The sequence below is a fragment of the Poecilia reticulata genome, linkage group LG17, assembly GCF_000633615.1.
Source record: "Poecilia reticulata strain Guanapo linkage group LG17, Guppy_female_1.0+MT, whole genome shotgun sequence".
NCBI classification, from domain to species: Eukaryota; Metazoa; Chordata; class Actinopteri; order Cyprinodontiformes; family Poeciliidae; genus Poecilia; species Poecilia reticulata.
Genome location: NC_024347.1, coordinates 23,152,509 through 23,174,875, shown reverse-complemented (window position 1 = coordinate 23,174,875; position 22,367 = coordinate 23,152,509). Strand labels below are relative to the sequence as shown.

The 22,367-nt window shown below is 38.4% G+C and overlaps 3 protein-coding genes across 5 annotated transcripts; all 3 read right to left on the bottom strand.

Annotated features, from left to right (window-relative positions):
* Window positions 1-4,096: 4,096 nt before the first annotated feature.
* Window positions 4,097-8,044, bottom strand: LOC103479749 (pancreatic alpha-amylase-like). Of its 3 annotated transcripts, none has more exons than XM_008434372.1 (9): window positions 7,850-8,044; window positions 6,711-6,857; window positions 6,319-6,516; window positions 5,957-6,187; window positions 5,223-5,356; window positions 4,894-5,116; window positions 4,690-4,811; window positions 4,494-4,619; window positions 4,097-4,325 (listed from the first exon to the last, which is right to left on the bottom strand). In XM_008434372.1, the coding sequence occupies exons 1-9, from the start codon at window positions 8,042-8,044 to the stop codon at window positions 4,136-4,138; spliced, it is 1,566 nt and encodes a 521-aa protein (XP_008432594.1). In that variant the 3' UTR covers window positions 4,097-4,135. The 3 variants fall into 3 exon arrangements, with proteins under 3 accessions (XP_008432594.1, XP_008432595.1, XP_008432596.1); XM_008434373.1 differs by having other exon boundaries at window positions 7,891-8,016; XM_008434374.1 differs by having other exon boundaries at window positions 4,233-4,325; window positions 4,494-4,606; window positions 7,850-8,017.
* Window positions 8,045-10,532: 2,488 nt separating this feature from the next.
* Window positions 10,533-15,154, bottom strand: LOC103479748 (pancreatic alpha-amylase-like). Its single transcript, XM_008434371.2, has 10 exons — window positions 14,983-15,154; window positions 14,677-14,877; window positions 14,262-14,408; window positions 13,826-14,023; window positions 13,347-13,577; window positions 12,381-12,514; window positions 11,779-12,001; window positions 11,579-11,700; window positions 11,323-11,448; window positions 10,533-11,230 (listed from the first exon to the last, which is right to left on the bottom strand). The coding sequence occupies exons 2-10, from the start codon at window positions 14,872-14,874 to the stop codon at window positions 11,041-11,043; spliced, it is 1,569 nt and encodes a 522-aa protein (XP_008432593.1). The 5' UTR covers window positions 14,875-14,877; window positions 14,983-15,154; the 3' UTR covers window positions 10,533-11,040.
* Window positions 15,155-16,056: 902 nt separating this feature from the next.
* Window positions 16,057-21,374, bottom strand: LOC103479747 (pancreatic alpha-amylase-like). Its single transcript, XM_008434370.1, has 9 exons — window positions 21,174-21,374; window positions 18,169-18,315; window positions 17,853-18,050; window positions 17,499-17,729; window positions 17,270-17,403; window positions 16,875-17,097; window positions 16,646-16,767; window positions 16,420-16,545; window positions 16,057-16,283 (listed from the first exon to the last, which is right to left on the bottom strand). Exons 1-9 carry the CDS (start codon window positions 21,339-21,341, stop codon window positions 16,094-16,096), a joined length of 1,539 nt encoding a protein of 512 aa, XP_008432592.1. The 5' UTR covers window positions 21,342-21,374; the 3' UTR covers window positions 16,057-16,093.
* Window positions 21,375-22,367: the final 993 nt, after the last annotated feature.

Genomic DNA, 22,367 nt, shown 5'->3' with positions numbered 1-22,367 from the left:
AGTAGGACTGTGCACAAATGCCATATAGTTAAACTCTCATATTTCATATTTGCCCTTTGATCCAGTTATTATCAAAGAAATAAGTATTCATTTTTTTGTATTTATCATGTGCACAATAACATGATTGKGCATATTTTATGTAGATTATGTATTTTACTAAACAGTCTTTTCAGGTCTTATAAAAAAAGCATCTTCTCTGCTTCTTATTTCCCCCTTTAAGAAAAAGCTGAGTACAGTACACTTTAAACATGCATTTATCTTTAGGTTGATGACTGCCTCATTGGAGACGGGTCTGGTGCACCATATGAAATATGAAACAGGATGGGGACGCYGTTGACAGCCATGTCAGAAAGCATCAGTGAGGATGACAGGAGCAAAGRAGCTGGTCTGCGATGCTGACATCTCTGTAGCTAATCTGAGGGTACAGGTCCGCACAGCTGCCGGACCGAAAGATGAAGGAGAGGTCAATAATTTAGCATCTGCAACGTGTCGAGGTTTGTCTAGTGCAGAAGTCTCCTTCAGCCATTTCTTCTGCGCTCATTGTCCGACCTACTGTTTTCCCTCATTCATTTAAAACGCCACAGTGTCCAAGATACTTACAGGTCTAACGTAATAAGGCACAAAGTATGTTTTTAATGCTTTCTCTATGCATTTTTTTTTAAACTAGAGGAATTAAATATATTGCAAGGGCTCAAATTACAAACTACATTTTATCCATGCATAAACCTTTTATCTTCAATATTACATGTTTTTTTCCCCCCTCTTCCCTCACAGCCCTTTTTCTTTCTATTAGGCTGTCAAGAGTTCCTCATTTTTCTTAGCGCATGTGCTCCGTTGTCATGACAACTGGGATGAGCTGAATGTTCTGGCAGGTATCACCTTTGCAGTCTCACCTCTGGTGGCTGGCGCTCTAGTGTCACTGGTCCAGATCTGCTGACAGAARCTCAGCAGTTGGGCCGGGAAGGTGGAGACGGAGAGAGGGAGGGAAAGAGAGAGAGGCTGATGGGACAGGAAGACAGGCAGCAGAGAGTGAGGAAGTGTGAGGATGGAGGGATGAGGGGTGCCAGCACGGCACTGAGGTGAAACTGAAGTGGCTGCAACGTGATGGCGGACAGTTGTCCCAGTGGAGTGGAAATACACAATGCAGGAAGGACATCTGCAGAAGGCACATTCTCCATTCAGGACACTCACTGACCCTTGACAGCTGAGAAGGGAGGGATTACAATATCATTACACACTTCCAGGAATGACCCAGAAAACTGGGTTCAGTTTTTAACCCCAAAAAAGGTTAAACTGGCTTTCTAATATGACGTGTAAAGAGTGGCTTTTATTTTTTTTAAAAAAAGAAATAAAAAAAGAAACATAACCGGATTACTGAAGTGATATTTGGGTTTATGTGAACATTCTGGTCACTGTTCTTGTCCAGTCCCATGATGCTTTGCAAGAGCTCTATAAGCAACTTCCAGTTTTACAGGTGAACTAACTGTGTCTATCAGAGCAATTTTAGAWAMAAAAAAAATCATGTGGGAACATCAAGTTTTACATCAAACCAGGTTCTTAATTTTTAAAAGGTTGGAGGATAACAAGAAATTGACTCTGTTCTTTCTCCATTGCAGTGGAGTTGACAATATGCTGGTATTCATAATCAAACATAAAGATATTTACATCAACATTGATCTGGCAAAATCTATGTTTTTAAGTCACAAGGAGCTTATTAGTTTTGTGTTTGACCRTTTTTACTGATAATTTGATGCTGTAGGTTGAGAATGTGTTTAGTGGTTAAGAACAGGATGTTGTGCACTGAATTTTTAAAAATCAGAAGGACGTATGAAAACTTGTCTTTTTAAATTTAAAATCATGCATTATAGTAGTGCTCTTAAATGTTTTTAGGAGCAGGTGTGTCCTCTGTATAAGCCCAAGCACAGTTGAGGTCAGGCTGTTCCTTCTCCCTGACCTTTTAGTTTACAAGTGAAAAGAAATGGTGGTCACTTTAAATTTAGATTTTTTTAAATCACATTCTTCTTGATTGTTGATAACTGATAGAAAAATAATTGCAGGTGTGATCTATAGCTTCCTTTTGAGCACATATTTAACATGGACCAGCTAACACAGATCAAGCTTCATCTGCATAAAGGTGTAGCTGGATAACATATTTTGTTTGTTTTTCCTCCTTATTGCATATTTTCAATAATCTATTTCCCCCTTTGGCTACAATAAACCGTTGACCAAGATCTGCAAGCATTTCRGGCCAAAAATAAAGKAATCTGGTTTAAATGATCCAAAAATGTGCTCATTATAAAAGTGGTGAATACTGTATCCACTGAAACCAATGAGATGGAATAATTCAAACACGACCATMAATAGAGCCATAMAAGTTCATGTTGTACAAATAGTGAAWTTTGTTGTCATCTCTTGCTCCAGCTTTCTGAGTCATGGCWGTCACGGTCTGGGTTTTGGTTTTYATCTAGAGTCAAACCCTGGCTCAAACACTTTTTCAGACTATGTGGAGAATTAGGACCAAATGTTTGGGAAAAAYTACACAACTCCTTTCCTAAAAACGATCTATGTTTAAAAACTGTTTTTTATAACAGATTCAGCTATACTTGCTTTCAAATCGTCACTGAAAGACATGTATTCTAGCTTTATTTTATCATTAAGATTTTTTTTTTTTTGTTTGTTTAAATTTTTGTCTAACCATTACGTTGATGTAAATTCTGTTCTTTTAAAATGTGCTTTGATCGTTTTGAATCAAGCGAGAAACTTTTAGTTTCAATACAAATTCATGCCACTAGGAGGCCCCGTCTCCTCAGGAATRCAGCTCCCATTTGTCTTAGACTTACAAGAGCCAGATACCATCTGCCAATATTAGAAAAGTTTCTTACTTTAACAGGCAAAGTATGCCAGTTATGTTGGTAACATTTAAACTGGAAAACATAATTACTTATGTAAAAAAAAATCCATTCATTTTGAATGCGATATTCTCTCTTCAGACGTTGGATACACTAAAAATGACATTTATTTGATAGATTTTTTTTCTCTCCTGTTTAAAAAAAAAATCACTTTCGACATGATTTCACTAATAACTCTGAAGGGTGACCTGTTCAGGATGTACCCGCCTCACACCCTCCAGAAACCTYGCAATCCAAAAGCATTAATTGGGTYTAAATAGCGAATTTTCATTTTAAGAAGTGTATTTCTTTTAAATGTTTAGGATGAAAACCAAAAAAAGTGCCATGTTTCTAAATGTAGATAGACAAATGTCGAGCTGTGTACTAGTGTKAGGAATAGAGTTAATTTATGCTACGATTGAAACGAAATTGGATTTAATGTGCATTGTGATACGTAATGTCTTTACAAACTCAAGTAGAAATTGAGGATGTTGGATAAAAGTTGTTCCTTTTTGTATAGGGTAGATGTCTTGAGAGTAAACCATTTTCCAGAGAGTCAGATCATCCATTCATCCTACTGACTGACTCACTGTTTCACCTTCATCAGAAGAATTCAACAGTGAGGCAGGACTGTTAACTATCTATGTTCTTTCATCTGTCTAATAAAACTGCTCTCGTATTATCGTGACACCAGACTTTGACTGGACTGCAGAACTAACAGTGGAAGAAATTAGAATAACCAAAACTAAACCTGACAACTCAACGGAAAACGTTCAGAGGTCTCGAAAGTTTTGGTTGATTGGTTAATTAATGACTTCAAAGATGATCCTGTTTTTGTTACGCAATGAAAAAAACAGCATCAGTAGTGACATGCACATAAATTAAATGCATTAACATTCTAAAGACAAAGAAAAAATATTAATTTAAATAAAAKCATTTAATGCAACGTATATACGTCAATTAAAATGTTGATACATGTGTTAAAATACTTTAAACTCATTTTTAATATGTTTAATATATTTTCTAGTTCAAACAAAAACCATATCTGATAATACTGGCCTCTTGAGTTCATCCAGTCAATAAGTTTATCAGTCTCACTATTTGTGTGAGAGACTGTTGAAATAAAACAAACTATTTCTTAAATGTTCTGATTTCAAAGCAAAATAAAAAAATTTTAAACGGTAAAAAAAATGACATTAAAACACTCATCCAAGATAATGCTTTATTTGAATTTATGGAGGGTGTGTTTACAACTTGGAGTCAACATGAATGGCGATAAAAGGATCCYCTTCTGTGTTGCTGATCTGAAAGTGGGCACGGCTGTCCACACCAACAGAGATCTGCTTCCCAGTGCAGCTGCTCCCTKCTTTCTGGCCAGAAATGACATCACAGTAGGTGCCAGCCGGCAAACCGGTGTACAGGGTCAAGTCCAGGCTCCTGAAGGTGAACAGCAAATTATTTTTGATTGAAACAAAATCAAGAGTTTCGTCTTTAGCGTGTAAAACGGCAACAACAAAACATGTACATCTATATCATGTCTTAAACATTTTATTGATGTGATTTCCAGATTGAACTAATTTACTAAAAGTTATCTTAAGACCTTACCAGTCGTCATTGTTAAAAACTATGAAACCACGGTTACCGCGTCCAAAGGCAACCTGATTGCTCTGGTTGTCCCACCAGTTAGAGAGCGGTTGTCCGTTGACCACGTTACGGAACTGCACCATGTTCCTTGATAAGAAACGTGAAAATTAGCAAACATAAATGTTGCTGGTTTTAGAAAGTTTCTTTAAGCTCTCACGTGATCTGACGCCATCTGTGCTCACAAATCCATCCGTTTCCACAAGTCTGKTCCTGATTGATGATTACAGGCATGGTAGTTCCATCACCAAAGTTAGGAGGACCCTGCCAGTAGTTTTGATCCTACAGTCACAACAAAGGAGATTAAAAGTTGATCCAAATATGAACTACAACACAGAACGTTGGTTAGTATTTCAACACGTACGTGTCCATTGACTATGTTGCGGTCCCAGGTGTAACTAGACATGACTCTGGCCTGTCCGTAAGGGTGGGCAAGCATAAAGCCAGTAGCCATCTTGTACAGTCTGGATTCCCAGAAGGTAAGAATGGAGGYACCACCAGCACCGTCACCTCTCTGGTTGTCATGGTTGTCAACAAAGACAACAGCTTCGCCACTATACATGAAGCCCCAGCCTTCTCCCCAGTYCCTGGACAAAAAATGGAAACAAAAAAAGGTTTTGAGTTAGGTTAAGTAAAAACTGAATCTTTATATTTAGAGTTTAATAATTATTTTTCACATCGAAAACAACATACTTGGTGTAGCTCAGCTTTTCTCCGTTCCATTTTCTGAAGACATATCCCAGTTTGGCTCCATATTTGAATTCTGTCACTCTTCCCAGATGGGTGTACTCTTTATACGAGATGGCTTCACCTCCCAAATCAATAACCTGGACCAAAGCAATACAAGCTTAGATTAGAAGTATATCGATAAATGCATTAAACTCTTAAAGAAAATATTTGCCGTGGAAACAATTTTTCTGCCTTTTCATTCTATATTATTTCTCCCATCTTCTCTCCTGCTGCCTTCTACTGCCTTACCAGGGCTGTGCAAATACCTTTAACAGGATCTATTCAAAAAACTGTATCAAGGGGCACAAACAGATCTGCTTTGCATCAGTTTATGTATATAGGCGAAACTAACTGGGGATTGCTGGGAGCTGTTTGTTGAATCAAAAAGAGTTGGTCCACAAACTGGGCCTACATATAGATCTCAAATAACGAGAACTCATTGCAGCTGCTGGAAATTAGATCTTTTTAAGAAAAATGTTTTATTGAAAAAGTTGCAACTTCTTAATATTTTATTCTGCATTAAGCAACACATTTTTACCAAACATATTACAGGAACAAAGAGCCTGAAAGCATGGTGTACAAAATATTTAGCTTGTGCCTATTGCAGTGCAGATGGTTCTTTGTGATATGCATGTAGCATATCACAAAGAACCATACAATTGTAATACATAGGAAATAAAAGCTATACTGAATGTTACCTCCTGGTAGATGAAGGGCCTGCTGTTTGCAGGGAACCATTTAGTGTTGAGGTTGTGAAGACGTCCATAAATGTTCTCCAGGTCTCCGGGCCACATGTGTTTGCAGGCGTCCATTCTGAATCCAGCCACACCCATGTCTGCAAGGTTGTTCATGTACTCTGACACCTTACCCCTAACGTACTCTTTCTCCAGTGCAAGGTCCAGAAGTCCGACCAGATTACAGTCACGCACCTGGACAAGTCAGCATCATGTATATTTATAATGAAAGTTCTGAAATGTTATAACAAAACAGTGCTGAGGTTTAGCAGAAATGTGTAGACATTTTCACCAATCTGGCAGTCCTGATTAGTGACATTAACTACCTGATATGGATCTCCATAGTTCTCAATTTCACCACTGCCAGTCTTGCATTTGTTTCCATTGAAGTCCCAGGCAGAGTAGGGAACACTGGGGAAGTCCCTGGTGATGGTGCTGAACCAGCTTCCACATGAAGAGTGGCTTCCCTCTCCTCCTCCAGTTGCAGCCATGTGGTTGATGATGGTATCCACGTAGATGTTGACCTGTTTTCATGTTTTCAGATATCGAACACATGAATTCTTAAATGTGGTTCTGCTTATACTTAAATATAAAAAGTCATTCAACATTTTGGATAAGTATTTGGTAGATATTTGTTGGTTGTGTAGGTCTGTAGATTTACACGTTGCTGTAACATGCAATAGCTTTGTTGGCTTTTCCCTAAATCACAGTTCTTTACCCCAACATTGTTGCATCTGGTGATCATGTTTCTCAGTTGCTCTTCGGTTCCAGATCTGGAGCAAAGTTTGTAGCTAGTTTGCTGGTATCTCTGGTACCAAGGCCTCCAGGGATTGTCGAGAACAATGTGCTCTGCTGGTGGAGAGATCTGAGCCAGAGAGATAAAACCGCATTAGTTAAAACTTGACCACTACATCTGACTTGCTTCCACTCCCCCTTTTGAAACTGTCTGTTAGAAAACTGCATGGTGTATCATGTGCATGCAGAACTTAATTCATTAAAAATTTAGCTTTTATTTTTGAAACGGGTTCTATTTAGTTCTGAAATAGTTTTCTAACCTCAATTATAAAGATATCACATCATTGTCTGCATCCACTCATTGTCTATTCCTGCTAGTGTAATCAGGAAAGCCTATCTCCAGCAGAGATTTAGTGAGAGGCAGGATACACCCTTGACAGATCCTCAAGGGAACACAGGCCTAAACCCATTAACACACACACTCACACCTAAGGGCAATGTAGAGACACAATTGGCCTAATCACGTTCTTGAACCTTGAAGGGGAGCCAGAGTACCTGGAGAAAACCCATGCTTTCATAGGTAGAACATTTAAAGTATTTGTAGAAAGACTCCAGGCCGGGATTTTAACCCAGGATCATCTTGCCACAAGGCAACAGTGCTACCAACAGCGCCACCGTGCAGCCCTGCTATGAACTTGCAAACAGTAAAATTCTTGCATTTGTGAGCTAGTCAGACCTAAAGTGCATCAGTCCTCCTCATCTGTTGATTGGGATGATCAGACAACCATTTATTTTTTAACAATAAGACGTGGAAAGCTAAAGAACATATCATCTTCAAAAAATCCAGCTCTTTACTCTGTTATCGGTTTAGCTGGAGAGGAATGACAAGTTGCAGTCAATGTGGATCGATAAAGCTAATGCAAGAAAACTGCACCAAACGTAACTGTTTTGGTGAAATTCTATTAATACCCATTAACATAGCATTTTACTGCTTTTTCTGACTTCAACTGGAACTGACCCTGAAAATAACTTCAAAGAAACAATCTAACACTGTCGGCATGGAAATGGAATATATCACTTAGAGCTAAATCATGCTATACGCCCATGTTCATCAACGCATACCTGAACCCCACCAAATCCCTTTGGACCCAAGAAGCGCTCACATTCGTCAGCGATGTCGACCCAACGCCACTCAAACAAGTGGACAATGGTTGTCCTTCCATCCTTGAAGTGGGGGTTGTGCTGGGCGAGGCACAGCCCTAACAACGCTGCCAAAATGATCAGCTTCATTGTTGAGACAACTGGACACACACACATTTTACCAAACTGCAAGCATTTATGTATTTTCCTATCTTGCTTAACCAATGAAAAGCTGACAAGTACAAGCCTGGGGATTTAGCAGGTGCAATTTTATCAGTTTGCTCTTCTCAGATAATATAAATAGCTCCAGTTCTGATGCAGGGTGGAAAGCTAAACATGACAAATATGAGTAAGACTTTTTCATGAAGTTTATTAATATAAGTGCTGATTTATCTGGGTCACGGTGTGTTGGATAAATGGCAGGATGGGGCATTCAGCAGATTAGACGTGTCTAATGTCTTGTTCTTACTCTCTCATGCAGGCACACATATGTACACAGTAAGTGTGGTTCTCTTGGTGCATTTTTCGGGAAAGTGTCCAGATTACKATTAATTGATWAATTTTAATCAATWAAAATTAATTGATYGTTTTATGTTTTGTTTGCTACAGCACCATCATCACTTRCACAGCKAGGCATTAGCAAATCAGCWAAACTTTAGCCWTCAGTGCAAACATTATTTACGGACTGAGAAATCTTGGGAGTTATTTTTAACAAAGGTTTTAAAGTCATAAAGTATTTGTCAATTTCCCAGGGAGTAAATGGTGTAACAACTTCACTCCGACGTCAGACCAAGCATACTGGCAACATTTAATTTCTTAAATCCTTTCGAACAGATAATAAAAAAATTGCAAGTCACTTGGGCATGATAAATTGTTTTAACTTTTTTTTGCTCTTCTTTTTCTTGATTTTACTTTTGTCTCTTTGACATAAATAAATAAATAAATAAATAAATAAATAAATGTGTTCACAACAGTTTTGTCACAAAATGACAGAACAGGTTTACCAGGGTAAAAGCCTTCTCTTTCCGAATAAAACATTGGTTTGATATTGAGCTATAAAACACATTCTAAACAGAGAGGTCTAGATTATTATTTCTATATAAATCACATAAAAGCAAGACGTCTTTGAACCCCATTAAAGAGTAATATATTCTACTACTTCCATGATTTACATCAAATTTGGAAAACCTTCTATAAAGTGAAATTATGACATTGGTAGCTTATTAACACTATTATCCCACTACGGATTCTGATATACTGACACATTTTTCTCTATTCTTGCATGCAAAGTTTCATCTAAAAGTTGACTGCGTTTGCATGACCTTCAACTATTTGGACTATTTGTCCGTGAGTGGGCGTCTGAATAAGACGCCCACTCACGGACAAATAYTCATAGAAATAAGTGTTTGCTTTGTGTGGATGTATATGATGGAGTTTGTCACCTGGAGGTTCACAGCTGATAGAGTGGCGAGATWKGTMAAATGTTTGCAATGCACTGCAACCCCCGYCCCCCATATGACGCCGTCAGAGACACCCCCAGGCCATCCCATACTGGATGTCCCAATGTGGGACATTGGCAGGGACTCCAACATAAGTGTCTCTTGTGTTCTAAGATTGAGGTGCAGGACACAGCCATAATTTTTCTAATTCATACAAACGTTTATCTGCACTGAGAGTAACAAAAACATGAATATCCATCCATCCATTTTCTTTACACCCTTGTCCCTTAGTGGGGTCAGGAGGGTTGCTGGTGCCGATCTCCAGCTAACGTTCCAGGCGGGGTCACCCTGGACAGGTCGCCATTCTGTCGCAGGGCAACACAACATGAATATTCAATATGTAATATTTACTGTAACACTGAAAAGGATTTGGTGCAAATGAAAGTGGCAGTACACTGAGCTGAAAAGGTGGACACTGGTTTGACCAATCATCATTGACAAGTGAGTGCTGTCACTATATCACTATATTATTGATACTGATTACTATATAGTGTTAGCTTTATGACTATATTTGAAGAGGCATTGTTTTTGCAAAAGCTTCTTACTTTGGACATATTGCTGTTTGTTTTTTTATAAAGTTAGAACAAACTCACAATAGGAAGCACTTTATAAACACGTCAATTAAAATAAGTTATACCTCAGTACAATGAGGTTGCTAGAATTCATGTTTCAAACATRCATTCTTTGAACATAAATGTTTTAGGTTTTTAGGATGTTTGCTTGTGAAAAAGATTGTTTTAGGGGAAAAACAGAATGAAGAGATAATAATCAAGTTTATTTGTATAGCACATTTCAGCAACACGACTATTCAAAGTGCTTTACATAATAAAAACACAAAAATACAAAGTCRGAGAAGACGTCACACTGTAAACCAGTAAGCATTACATTTTGTCAAGTGCCATCATTACACATCAAAATGTTGGTCAGTGTTTCATTTATTATGGTTTAAAAGCAACTATACACAGGTGGGTTTTTAGTCTAGGTTTAAAGGAACTCAGTGTTTCAGCTCTTTTGCAGTTTTCTGGAAGTTTGTTTTRCATTTGCGGTGCATAGAAGCTGAATGCTGCTTCTCCATGTTTGGTTCTGGTTCTGTGGCTGCAGGGCAGACTAGAACCAGAAGACCTGAGAGGTCTGGAAGTTTGATACAACAGCAGCAGATCTTTAATAAATAATGGTGATAAGTTGTTCAGTAATTTATAAACTAACAACAATATTTTCAAGTCTGTTCTCTGAGCTACAGGGACCCAGTGAGGGCTTAAGAATTGGGGTGATGTGCTATATGTTCCTGGTTTTACTGAATCCCGTCTAATAGATTTCTTAGTCAGACCTGTGAAGATACTGTTGCAGTAATCAATACGATTGGATGAGTTTCTATGCATCTTGCTGAAACATTAGTCCTCTAATCCTGGAAATGTTCTTCAGGTGATATAAGGCTGACTTTGTTACTGTATGTGGCTTTGATAATACCTAACTGATTTTATAGGATCCTGTGTGCTTGAATGTCATTGGCTTTGAGGTTTGAGTGAAACATATGGACTATTATTTTTTTGCTCTCACTTTTTTATTGAACATTTGCACTTAGAAATAAAGCAAATAAATGTGTCCCACTCTGAGGAATATTGCTGTAGGTAATAGGTCAGTAAACKTACAATGATTAAATAATGACATCACATATCAAATCTTTGATTCGGCATGAATAGCAACAAAGGGGTCCTCGTCTAAGTTGCTGATCTTGAAGTGGGCGTTCCCATCATGACTAACAAGAATCTGCTTTCCAGTGCAGGTGTTGCCTTCCTTCTGACCAGAAATAACATCACAGTATGTGCCACCTGACATACCRKTGTTAAGGGTCACATTAAGGGTCCTAAAAGCAAAGACAGGGTGACATTAGAGCAACCATAATATAATATGTAAAGTATAGTTTAAGGAGTGGAAAAGCAGAATTTCAGTCCTTACCAGTCATCATTGTTAAAAACTATAAAACCACGATCACCACGTCCAAAGGCAACCTGGTTGCTCTGGTTATCCCACCAGTTGGTTTGAGGCTGTCCATTGACCACATTACGGAAAATCACCATATTTCTTCAAAGCAGATGCAAAAAATACATATATAATTATTTACCATGTAAAACTTCCTTTGTATCACCTGTAAAAGTAAGCCAAATTTGGTCATGTTTTGTTGAACGGTTGGCAGCTTCCTTTAAGAACTCACGTGATCTGACGCCATCTGTGCTCACACACCCATCCRTCTCCACATGTCTGGTCTGGGTTAACAGAGACAGACTTGGTGGATCCATTAGTGTTRCTTGGAGGGCCCATCCAGTCATTCTGATCCTATTGGTTTTGAAAAATAGGTAAAACACAAAAGCCTCTGGAAAACTCTTGATACTTACAAAGGTTGGCAGACGTTACTTTTCCATTCACAAAGTTTCGGTTCCAGCGGTAGCTAGACATGACCCTGGTCACTCCATAGGGGTGAGCAAGCATGTAGCCGACTGCCATTTTGTAGAGTCTGGAGTCCCAGAAAGTTATGATGGATGAGCCACCTGCCCCATGACCTCTCTGGTTATCGTGGTTGTCAACAAAGACAACGGCATTKCCATCAGACATGAAGCTCCACCCTTCTCCCCAGGTCCTGGACACATGACCACATCATATCTATTCTGGGAAACTCATTGGTGAAATACATATAGAAATATGGTAATTAAACATTAATGTAAAAATTATTTATGGATGGTTCCTATTTCCACAATGTGGCCCATCTACTTTAATGCTRAATGCAGTCTTGATTGATCACGCAAGTACGATTTCATCTTAAGATATCTTTTCCTGCATGTGCCAGAACATAATTGCTCTAGCCCTTAGCAGAAACTGCTCATTTGCATAGCAAAACATCATCACAGCTGATTGGCTTAAGGATCAATGCCATTTCAGAATCAAGAAAATCGTATTCAAAAGTTCATAAGTGGACATCCGGATTTTTAATGCTAGCATATCTGCCGAAATAAGCATACCTTGTGTAAAACAGTTTCTCTTCATCCCACTTTCTAAAGACTTTTCCCAATTTTGCACCATATTTGAACTCGGTCACTCTGCCCAGATGGACATAGTCAGTGTAAGAGATGGCCTCACCTCCCAAATCAATAACCTATAGGGCCAAGGGAAGAAAAAAAAAATTACGTGTACACCAGAAACGGTTCAGTCTGACTGTGCCAAGCCACAAATACAACAAAAACATTGAGATTTTCACTTAAGAAATATGTTTTTGCTTATTTTGCTAAAAAGAAATACAAAACTCTACATCTGTTAAAGCCTCGTGGTGTCAGTAATTTTTAGGGATGGATCATAAATGTCATGTTTTTATATTTTGGTAAATGTTTTAGCCATCCCATAATTGTTTTCATGTGTACATCTGCTTTCTGAATTTTGCATGTCATCTTGTTTTCCCTCATTTTCTCATGGTTCCTATTGCAGGCTGTGTAGCACTCAGCCRCCTGTTTAAACAAATAATATTGCTTTAGCTCAAACAGTCACATTGAAGAGTGARGCTTTCATAAAAGCATCTTTTTTTCTGGCAGCGGTATTTAAGATGCAAACCATTTGCACGCACTTTCTCACAATTTGAACTCAAGCCCTCRGGCTGCTGTCTCTTTGAAGATCTGATRAACTGAGTCAGTGATTCTCTTATGTCCTAAGGAGTGTTTTTAAATGTGCGGCGGTGAATCTTTCTTCCTAGCAACCTTTTTATATTACACTGCTTGTTTTGTGTGTGTTTTTACAYTAGAGCCCTGTGATATTTAATTTGTCTGAAACATTTAAGTTTGACAAAATATACAAACAAGATAAAATCTATGAGGAGGMAACTACTTCACACTACTTGGCCACAACACAAAACGCAATATATACTATATGACGTTATTAGACATTTTAAATATCTCTTCATTTAAGAATAAAAAAATATTCCATTACGTAAATGTTACCTCCTGAAAGACGAAAGGTTTGGATTCCCTGGGAAACCACGTTGTGTTGAGGTTCTGAAGACGACCGTAAACATTTTCCAGGTCGCCAGGCCACATGTGCTTGCAGGCATCCACTCGGAATCCAGCTACACCTAAATCAATTAGCTTGTTCATGTACTCAGCCACTTTGCCTCTGACGTAGTCTTTCTCCAAATTAAGGTCCAAAAGACTGACCAGACGGCAGTCTCGCACCTACGACAGCCAGTGCTTATGTTATCATTCCATCTAAAAGAACCTAGGTAGTGTTAACTAAGTAATACGGAATTGATCAACTTTATTGTATTAATGAATGCTTCATAAATGTTTTGGATTTTAAAGTGAAAATGTTCAAGCAGCTGTGTTGGTGACTAATATCCTGTCCTACACAACATGATATAGATACATACAGTGGATACTTTAAATCGTTTTTTTAATTGAAGAATGATTTAAGAACGTTTTACCTGAAAAATATCTCCATAGTTTTCTATGTCGCCACTGCTCGTTCTGCATTTGTTCACATTGAAGTCCCAAGCAGAGTACGGGACGCTTGGAAAGTTCTTGTTGCTGGCACTGAACCAGCTTCCACACGAGGAGTGGTTTCCCTCTCCGCCACCACTTCCACACATGTGGTTGATGACAGCGTCCACATAAATATTAACCTGTTGGCAATATGTTTGTACAACAAGTCATGGCAATTTCTATGTCATGATTATACATAATAAGCTTAACTGCTTACAATTCTTCAATTTTGAAGTGCCGAAACTCAGGAAATGGTAAAAATTCAATTTCAATGAAGAAAATAATGCAACAAAAAGCTTTTGGTACTTATTTGTTTTAATAATGTCTTAGGATCTATCAGAAGGTGCTGCTTAGACTTGGCCTCTTTTCCAAAATTACCCCAACATTGTTGCATCTGATGACCATGTCTATAAATTCCTCCTCACTGCCTGATGTGGAGCATAAATTGTAGCTGATTGGTTGGTATCTTTGCCACCATGGCCGCCATGGCTGGTCCAGAACAATGTGTTCATTTGGTGGAGAAATCTGAGTGATAGATCCAAAATACAGTTATGTGTATTTGACTTTTTTTTTTTATACTGAGGGCACAAAGTCATGTTAAAAATATAAAGGCTGGGGAAAAAAATTGCAGAGAAAACTAAAATTTTAATCAAGGAACATAAGCTTAATACTTAATACTGATAGAGTTTAGTGAATTACACAAGCTGGAACGTTTAGTAAATTCAGCATAGAAGGAAACCATTATAAACAATTACTTCTCCAAAACGCAAACAGATTATTCAGCTCAACTCACCTGAACACCACCAAACCCTTTCGGAGCCAGGAAGCGCTCACACTCGGCAGCGATGTCAGACCAGCGCCACTCAAACAGGTGGACAATTGTTGTCCTTCCATGCTTGAAATGCGGGTTGTGCTGTGTGAGGCTGAGCCCAAACAGGGTTATTAAAATGAACAGCTTCATGCTTCTGCAAAAAGAGAGACTGTATCCCATCTTCTGCCAACATATGCCAGAAACAAAAGCAGCAAAAATGTAACATTAAACATTTTGTTTAACCTGGTTCTAACTGTAGTATATTCAGACGCACATCATAGGTCTTACCCGTTAGAGCGCACCTGTTTAGACTGGCCCCATGTGTGTTTGGTCACTTATTTCAGCAGCAAGAGGATGTAGTAACATATATCAAACAAAAGTCTTAAAAAGCAAATAAAAGGCCAAAGCAGGTCTGCAATTCAAATATGACCTTTTGCCTCTGTGAAAAACAGTAATCAAAGAAAAACATTCACTAAAATTTGCTGATTTACTGTTGGTCTGAATTCTGCATTCTGTCCTTGATAATTTACCAACTTGTTTTAAAAAGCTGACTTTTGTCACACATTTAAAATGCTATTTTGGTGCAGATTTGCTTTACTATAGACAGTGTCTGCTGAAATACTCAAAAGCATGATATTTTTGCTCATTTGTTTTTCTACATATTCTGCACACCAGAGCCAAGTGAGGACGCTACAAATCTTTTTCAGTTTCTTGTTGACATTCCAGTAAGTCTAATTTTCTTTACAGAAACTGATTTCAACATATGACCTATGTGCCAGTTCTAAAGCCTTTACCTTTCCGTCCTTTGTTGGGTGTGATTAGGGAATACTGGACTATCCTAGTGAGTCATTTTAAGAGGACGGCCCCTCTGCTTCTGTATAGCAGTAATACGACTCCCCCTGATGACCGAACATAGTCATAAGACAAATCGCTGACATATCTAAGCAATCCTCATTTCAAAGGAGTAGCTTTATTGTCCTACAGTCACTCAGGCATGATATAAACTTGATTTCAAGATCTGGATTTCTATGGAGAATTAATACTTTATGCATTGTTTAACCTAATAATTTATTTTAAATCCTTGGGGTCAAACTTGTCAGGGTCTGGTGTAGGCAATCTGCGCATCATGACACAATCACAGCAAGTAGCCGTACAATCTCATTGGATCTTCAACATGTAGATGGCTGATATACTGGACATGACCATTCAGTCTCTTGCAAACACAAAATGTGAACTCTATCAAAGTCATCGAAGAGCTTGGTATGCACTTCAATGTGTCATCAAGGCATCGAGTGTCATAACATGTATAATTTTAAGCAGCTATAAAAAGGTGAAAGAACAATAACAAAAAAAAAATCCATATTTAAGATTTCATGCAATTTTATTTGGAGTTTACAGTTTACAGCTTGGAATCAGCATGGATAGCAATAAAAGGATCTTCCTCTGTATTGCTGATGTAGAAGTTTGCGCGGCCATCGCTTCCAACTTGGATCTGCTTTCCGGTGCACCGACTTCCTTCCTTCTGGCCCGAAATGACGTCACAGTAGGTTCCGCCGGGCAAACCGGTGCTCAGGGTTACATCTAGGGCCCTGCAGTTTAAAAATGGGCCACACATTATTTTAAGCAACGTTCAAACTGATTCACTTTTAAAGAAGACAATGATCTGAAAAAACTTAACATACAATATACAGGAAAGGAAAAGTTTTTGGCTCATAAAATGCTTACCAGTCGTCATTGTTAAAAACTATGAAACCACGGTTACCACGTCCAAAGGCAACCTGGTTGCTCTGGTTGTCCCACCAGTTGGCATGAGGCTGTCCACTGACCACATTACGGAAAGTCACCATGTTCCTTAAGAGAAAAGATTTTTATTTAATCCATTTGATCATCATTTCATCATGCATCATACATTTCATCATGCTATGAAATGTAACGTGTTCTGTGAACCCACTTGATCTGACGCCATCTGTGCTCACACACCCATCCGTCTCCACAGGTCTGGTCAGCGTTGATGGGAACAGGCTTGGTGGATCCATCACCATTACTGGGAGGGCCAATCCAATCATTCTCATCCTGTAATCATCAACACTTTTTCCTCAACGTAGGAACAACTCAAATAATGTTTAAAATATGTTATATAATGCTTGTTTCATTTTTTTCTAAACAAAACAAAGGCATACCTTTCCATTCACAATGTTGCGGTTCCAGCGGTAGCTCGACATCACTCTGGCCTGTCCATAAGGATGAGCCAGCATGTAGGCCACAGCCATCTTGTGGAGTCTGGCGTCCCAGAAGGTAACAATGGAGGCACCACCAGCACCGTGACCTCTCTGGTTGTCGTGGTTGTCAACAAAGACAACAGCATTGCCATCAGGCATGAATCCCCAACCTTCTCCCCAGTTCCTGGACACATGAGCACATCATATCTACTGTGGGGAATCCATTGGTGAAATACATATAGAAATAATTAAAGATTAATGTCAAAATTATTTATGGATTTTGAGTACAAATGAAATCACTGATATTTTTGATGTTGTTCAGTAACTTTCATACACCACAAAATTTGCCAACATACTTGGTGTAAGAAAGCTTCTCCCCATTCCATTTTCTGAAAATGGTTCCCAGTTTGGCACCATATTTGAATTCAGTCACTCTTCCCAGATGGAAATACTCGCTGGCTGAGATAGCCTCACCTCCAAGATCAATTACCTACGTGTGATAGTCATACATAAATCCAACGGAGCAATAGTAAAGCTGCCTGGCTATTAGAATTTATGTGAAATTTGAGTAGTTTTCTAGTTTACCTCCTGGAAGATAAAAGGTCTGGCACCACCTGGGAACCACTTGGTGTTAAGGTTGTTGAGACGACGGTAGATGGAGTCCACGTCACCAGGCCACATGTGCTTGCTAGCATCCACTCTAAATCCAGCCACACCCATGTCAACAAGCTTGTTCATGAAGTCAGCCACTTTGCCCCTGACGTATTCTTTCTCAAGGGCAAGATCCAGCAGACCAACCAGACGACAGTCGCGCACCTACAAGTAAGCAACAGTCACAATAAAACAGATGGAAATAATCACGCTGATTGGAGGATCATTAATAAATATATATATATATATAAAGTTATATTGTTGTCTTCTTTTTTCGGCACTAATTACCTGATAGGGATCGCTGTAGTTCTCGATTTCACCACTGCCAGTCTTGCATTTATTGTCATTGAAGTCCAAAGAAGAATAGGGAACACTGGGGAAGTCTTTATTGCTGGCACTGAACCAGCTGCCACAGGAAGAATGGGTTCCCTCTCCACCTCCAGATCCACACATGTGGTTGATGACGGCATCCACGTAGATGTTGACCTGCGAATAGACTCGAGCGTTATGAAACCCTAAGCCTACTACTCTTTGATCAAAGCCTCTGTAGCCAAACATGCTACTACACACACACACACACAGACCATAAAGAATGTTATTTTACCCCAACATTGTTGCATCTGGAGATCATGTCCCTGAGTTCAGCCTCACTGCCAGATCTTGAGCAGAGGTTGTAGCTAATTGGCTGGTATCTCTGCCACCAGGGCCTCCAGGGATTGCTCACAATAATGTGTTCATTTGGTGGAGAAATCTGAGCAACACAATAGACGAATGTTAACTTATCACTTGTAATTTGTCACATTCAAAACACAAACTCTCAGAAAAGTGTTCATATCTAAAGGAGCATTTAAGGGGGGACTCTTGAGCTGCTCGAGTTTAGTATTAACAAGTAGATGTATTACCAAATGCTTGAGAATATTTATATCGGTTGAAGTTCTAGAATAAAGAAATACACGGATAATATGGAAATCAAAATGTCTCATGTTATCACATTCAGTGATAACCAGATATGTCCAGATTTAAATTCAATTATTTTAACAATCTAGTTGGACACAAATCTAAATCTGTTTTTAACAAACTGTCTAGGTTTAATGTCAACTGTACCTTGCTTAAGATAAAAAGTGAACATAAAAACTAGTTTTGCAAACAGGTCTGCACAATCCAGCTGCTGTCTGCAAAGTTGGCTTGGGTTTTTTCCTTGTGGTAACTGTGGATCAGTGGACAAGGTAGTCTTGCAATAGTAACATTGTGGATTTGACCCCAACTTTCAAATGCTGATGTGCACCTTTCGACTGTGTCGGTGTGATTAGGTGAATATGGTTCTAGTGTGGTTAACATGTAAAGTGCAATGCAGCATAAATTCTGCCCATTTATCATTTTCGAAGCTGTAGTGATAGACATATGGCTGAATATGGAAAATTCCCCAAATTAACTGTTTAAGTGAAAAAGATGAAGTTAAACATCCCCAAGTAAAATCAAAAGGACTAAACATATTGCCCTTTGCATCTTTTGGAGCAATATTAACACTACATGAGCACTGCAATGAGGGTGTCAGATAAAAAATTAAAAAAAACATTTTTTCCGTCACCTGCTTCTAATGGACAAAATATTGGATCAGATGCATGATGTGTTATATGTCCAGAAATTTTGTAGATGTCATACTAGTATAAGTACACTAATTATATGTTGGACAAGATTGCAAACTAGCAGAGAACTAAATCATAATGTAATGAATCCGAAAAAGCAATGGATTAAAGGAACTTGGAGCTAATCATGGCCCCATACTTTACGTGGTTGTTTGTAAAAGTTCTCTTGAAAAGCAGTGGCCACATCATCAAAGACAGTTGGACATTTAAGGCGCATCAAGCATGTGTCATTGCCAGTGGTGGAGAAAGTACTCAAAAAATGTACTTAAGTAAAAGTACAAATACACAGACAAAAATGTACTCAAGTAAAACTACCACATTAACATTTGTACTTAAGTAAAAGTAAAAAAGTACTGGCTTTTAAAAATACTTGTGTATTATAAGTAAAAGTACTTGCTGAATGCATTACCTAATCACTAACACAATATCATTAAGTGAACCGATCRTATTTAATTTTATTACATTAGAAATGTGCCATTTTAATAAACAATGCCACAGATAGAGCATGTTTTTATTATGTTTACTCTCTGTAACACAGTTTAGACTTAAATATGTGATTCTATGCATCATAATTTCAGGGATGGAAACATCTTGTCTCCTGTCCTAACATAACATGAACCTCACTTTTTTTGCCACTAGTGGCTTTTATTTTTAAAGAAATCCAACAGAAAGGGGATGGAAAGAAGGTGGATGAGGGAGGACATGTAACCAAGGAGCCAGTAGCAGTGTTGTAGTGAAGACCACCAACCCAAGACCAAGTCAAGACCAGCACGTGACACAAAAAAATTAACTTTTACCTATCAAAATTGCTTCTCAAATTGATCTGAAAGATCCACMTTCCCATAAAACACCTAGATATTAAATACTTAGAGCTGAAATAAATTTAATCAGTAAAGATCCGTCCRGAAGAATCGGATCGTTCCTGAATGTCATATCAATGCAGACTTTGGTCACAGCGTTGTCCCAAATTTGCGACACCTCAGTCAACACCTTCACACAATAATTCAGGGCATGAGTGACACTTTTTTTCATCTCAGATGCAACATGTGTCTCTGTACAGCTAGCTTTGCTAGCATCACGTCCACAGAGTTTACCTTTCTTTAAGCTTTCCTTCCAAGTGACGCTAAAAGTTGGACAAAGTCCCCACCGTCTGTGAAAGCGAAGCGCTGCTGAATTTACATGTCGCCATATCGATTTATGCAGCGCTATTATATTGCTGACGATTAGACAGACATTTTCTCCCGCTCAGAGGAAACCACTGCGCATGTCTGGAGCTCCACGTGCGAGTAAAGGGGGAGGCGATGGGTGACAATAGACACTAAGTCACGTTATTGCTCGGATTTTACGGCGCCACCTTAAATCCCTGAACTTCACATTTTAACGGAAAAAAAGCGCAACGCGACTTGGATGTAACGAGTAACGAGACAGTTTTGTAGAAATGTAGTGAAGTAGAAAGTACAGATACTTACTGTAAAATGTAGTGGAATAAAAGTAGAAAGTATCCATTATTAAATCTACTTAAGTAAAGTACAGATACACGAAAATTGTACTTAAGTACAGTAATGAAGTACTTGTACTTCGTTACTTCCCACCTCATTGCCCAGGTAAATGGTAAATTAAATTACATTTTTAAAAATGACATTAAAGGTAAATTAAATGGCATTTAACTGAAATAACTTTGTTGAATTTATTTACTGTCCAAGCCTGTGCTGCAAAAAAATTTTTTTTTAAAGAAATCCAGGTGCTTGAGTTGAGTCTTAGATAAAAGCAAATACTTGATCTTAAATGACTTTGATTGGGATCAGGGATAAAAAAATCTTTGTCAGGAGATTTCCAGCAGAAACCATCCTGCAAAAGAAGTGGCCACTTTTTTTATTATTATTATTGTGACTTTTTTTTTTTTTTGTCCTGCTGCATTAACATTAAACTCATCATTTACAGACATTAGTGCCAGCAGACATACCTGAACACCCCCGAAGCCATTAGGACCCAAGAAGCGCTCGCACTCTGCAGCGATATCAGCCCAGCGCCACTCAAACAGATGGACGATGGCAGTCCTTCCGCTTTTGAGCTGGGGATTGTGCTGAGCAAAGCTCAGGCCAAACAGAGCGACCAGGATGAGAAACTTCATGTTTTTCCCTAATGAGAGAGAAAACTGCACTCATTCTCTGCCTTTTCTTGTGCGTATTTATAGCAGTTTAGCTCATGCCTGGATAACACGGAGATAAGGAGTTATCGCTGCTGTGGTTAAACAGGTGCTTCTCTCTCACAACCTGGTGACATAAGTACCTCACCTAAACTTTTTTTTAAGGATCTTTAAACAAAATACATCTATATTTGTTTTGGGTTGCATAAGCACACTTTAAGACTTTTTTCCCCCTTTTTTTTGATGAGAAATGACTTTCAAGTGAAAAGGCAGTTAGACCTTTCACATATATGTATACTATTCATAGTATTATGAATATTACTACTAATGTGAATATTGAAACACAGCTTTTGTGTTTATCACTTATGACGGCAGATATGCTTGGTAAGGAAAACATTCACCACAAAGTTGCTTTCCAATGTGGCTTTACCTCTAGCTGCCATGTTTTTTTCTTTGTTTTGAATTTTTATCATTAACCGTCACTTGGCACAGTAAAAAAAAAAACAAGGCCTTGTGTTTTGAAATGCCTCAATAAGGTTTTTACATTGTGCTTTCTCACAAGCACATATAAATCCAGTGGAGATATGCAATAAGTTCATCATTATTTATATATAAAAAGTATTGACAACTTTTGACATATATTAAACTGTTTTGTCAAGAGGAAGACAAACAACAACAGTCCCATCAACCTGCTAAAACATACTGAGTGAAAGTGGGATACCTCAGCATCTCAGCAAAGCTTCTTCTTCTTTGCCTCTATTCACAGATATTGCTGCAGCCTGGTTTTCACTGTGAAGTGATCAGCCAAAAGAAATGTAGTTAAACCCCTTAGTATGCAAATGGTGGAGCGCCTTTGTATTGACAGACATTTTAAAAGATATGTTATTGAAAGTGTGGTCTGAAACCTGCATGTTTCATCTAGTTTTACGTAATTCCATACACATGGAACAGCGTTATTTTGAGCTCAACAGTGTGGTTTGTCTTCTGCAGTTGTGTGCTGATGTAATATAC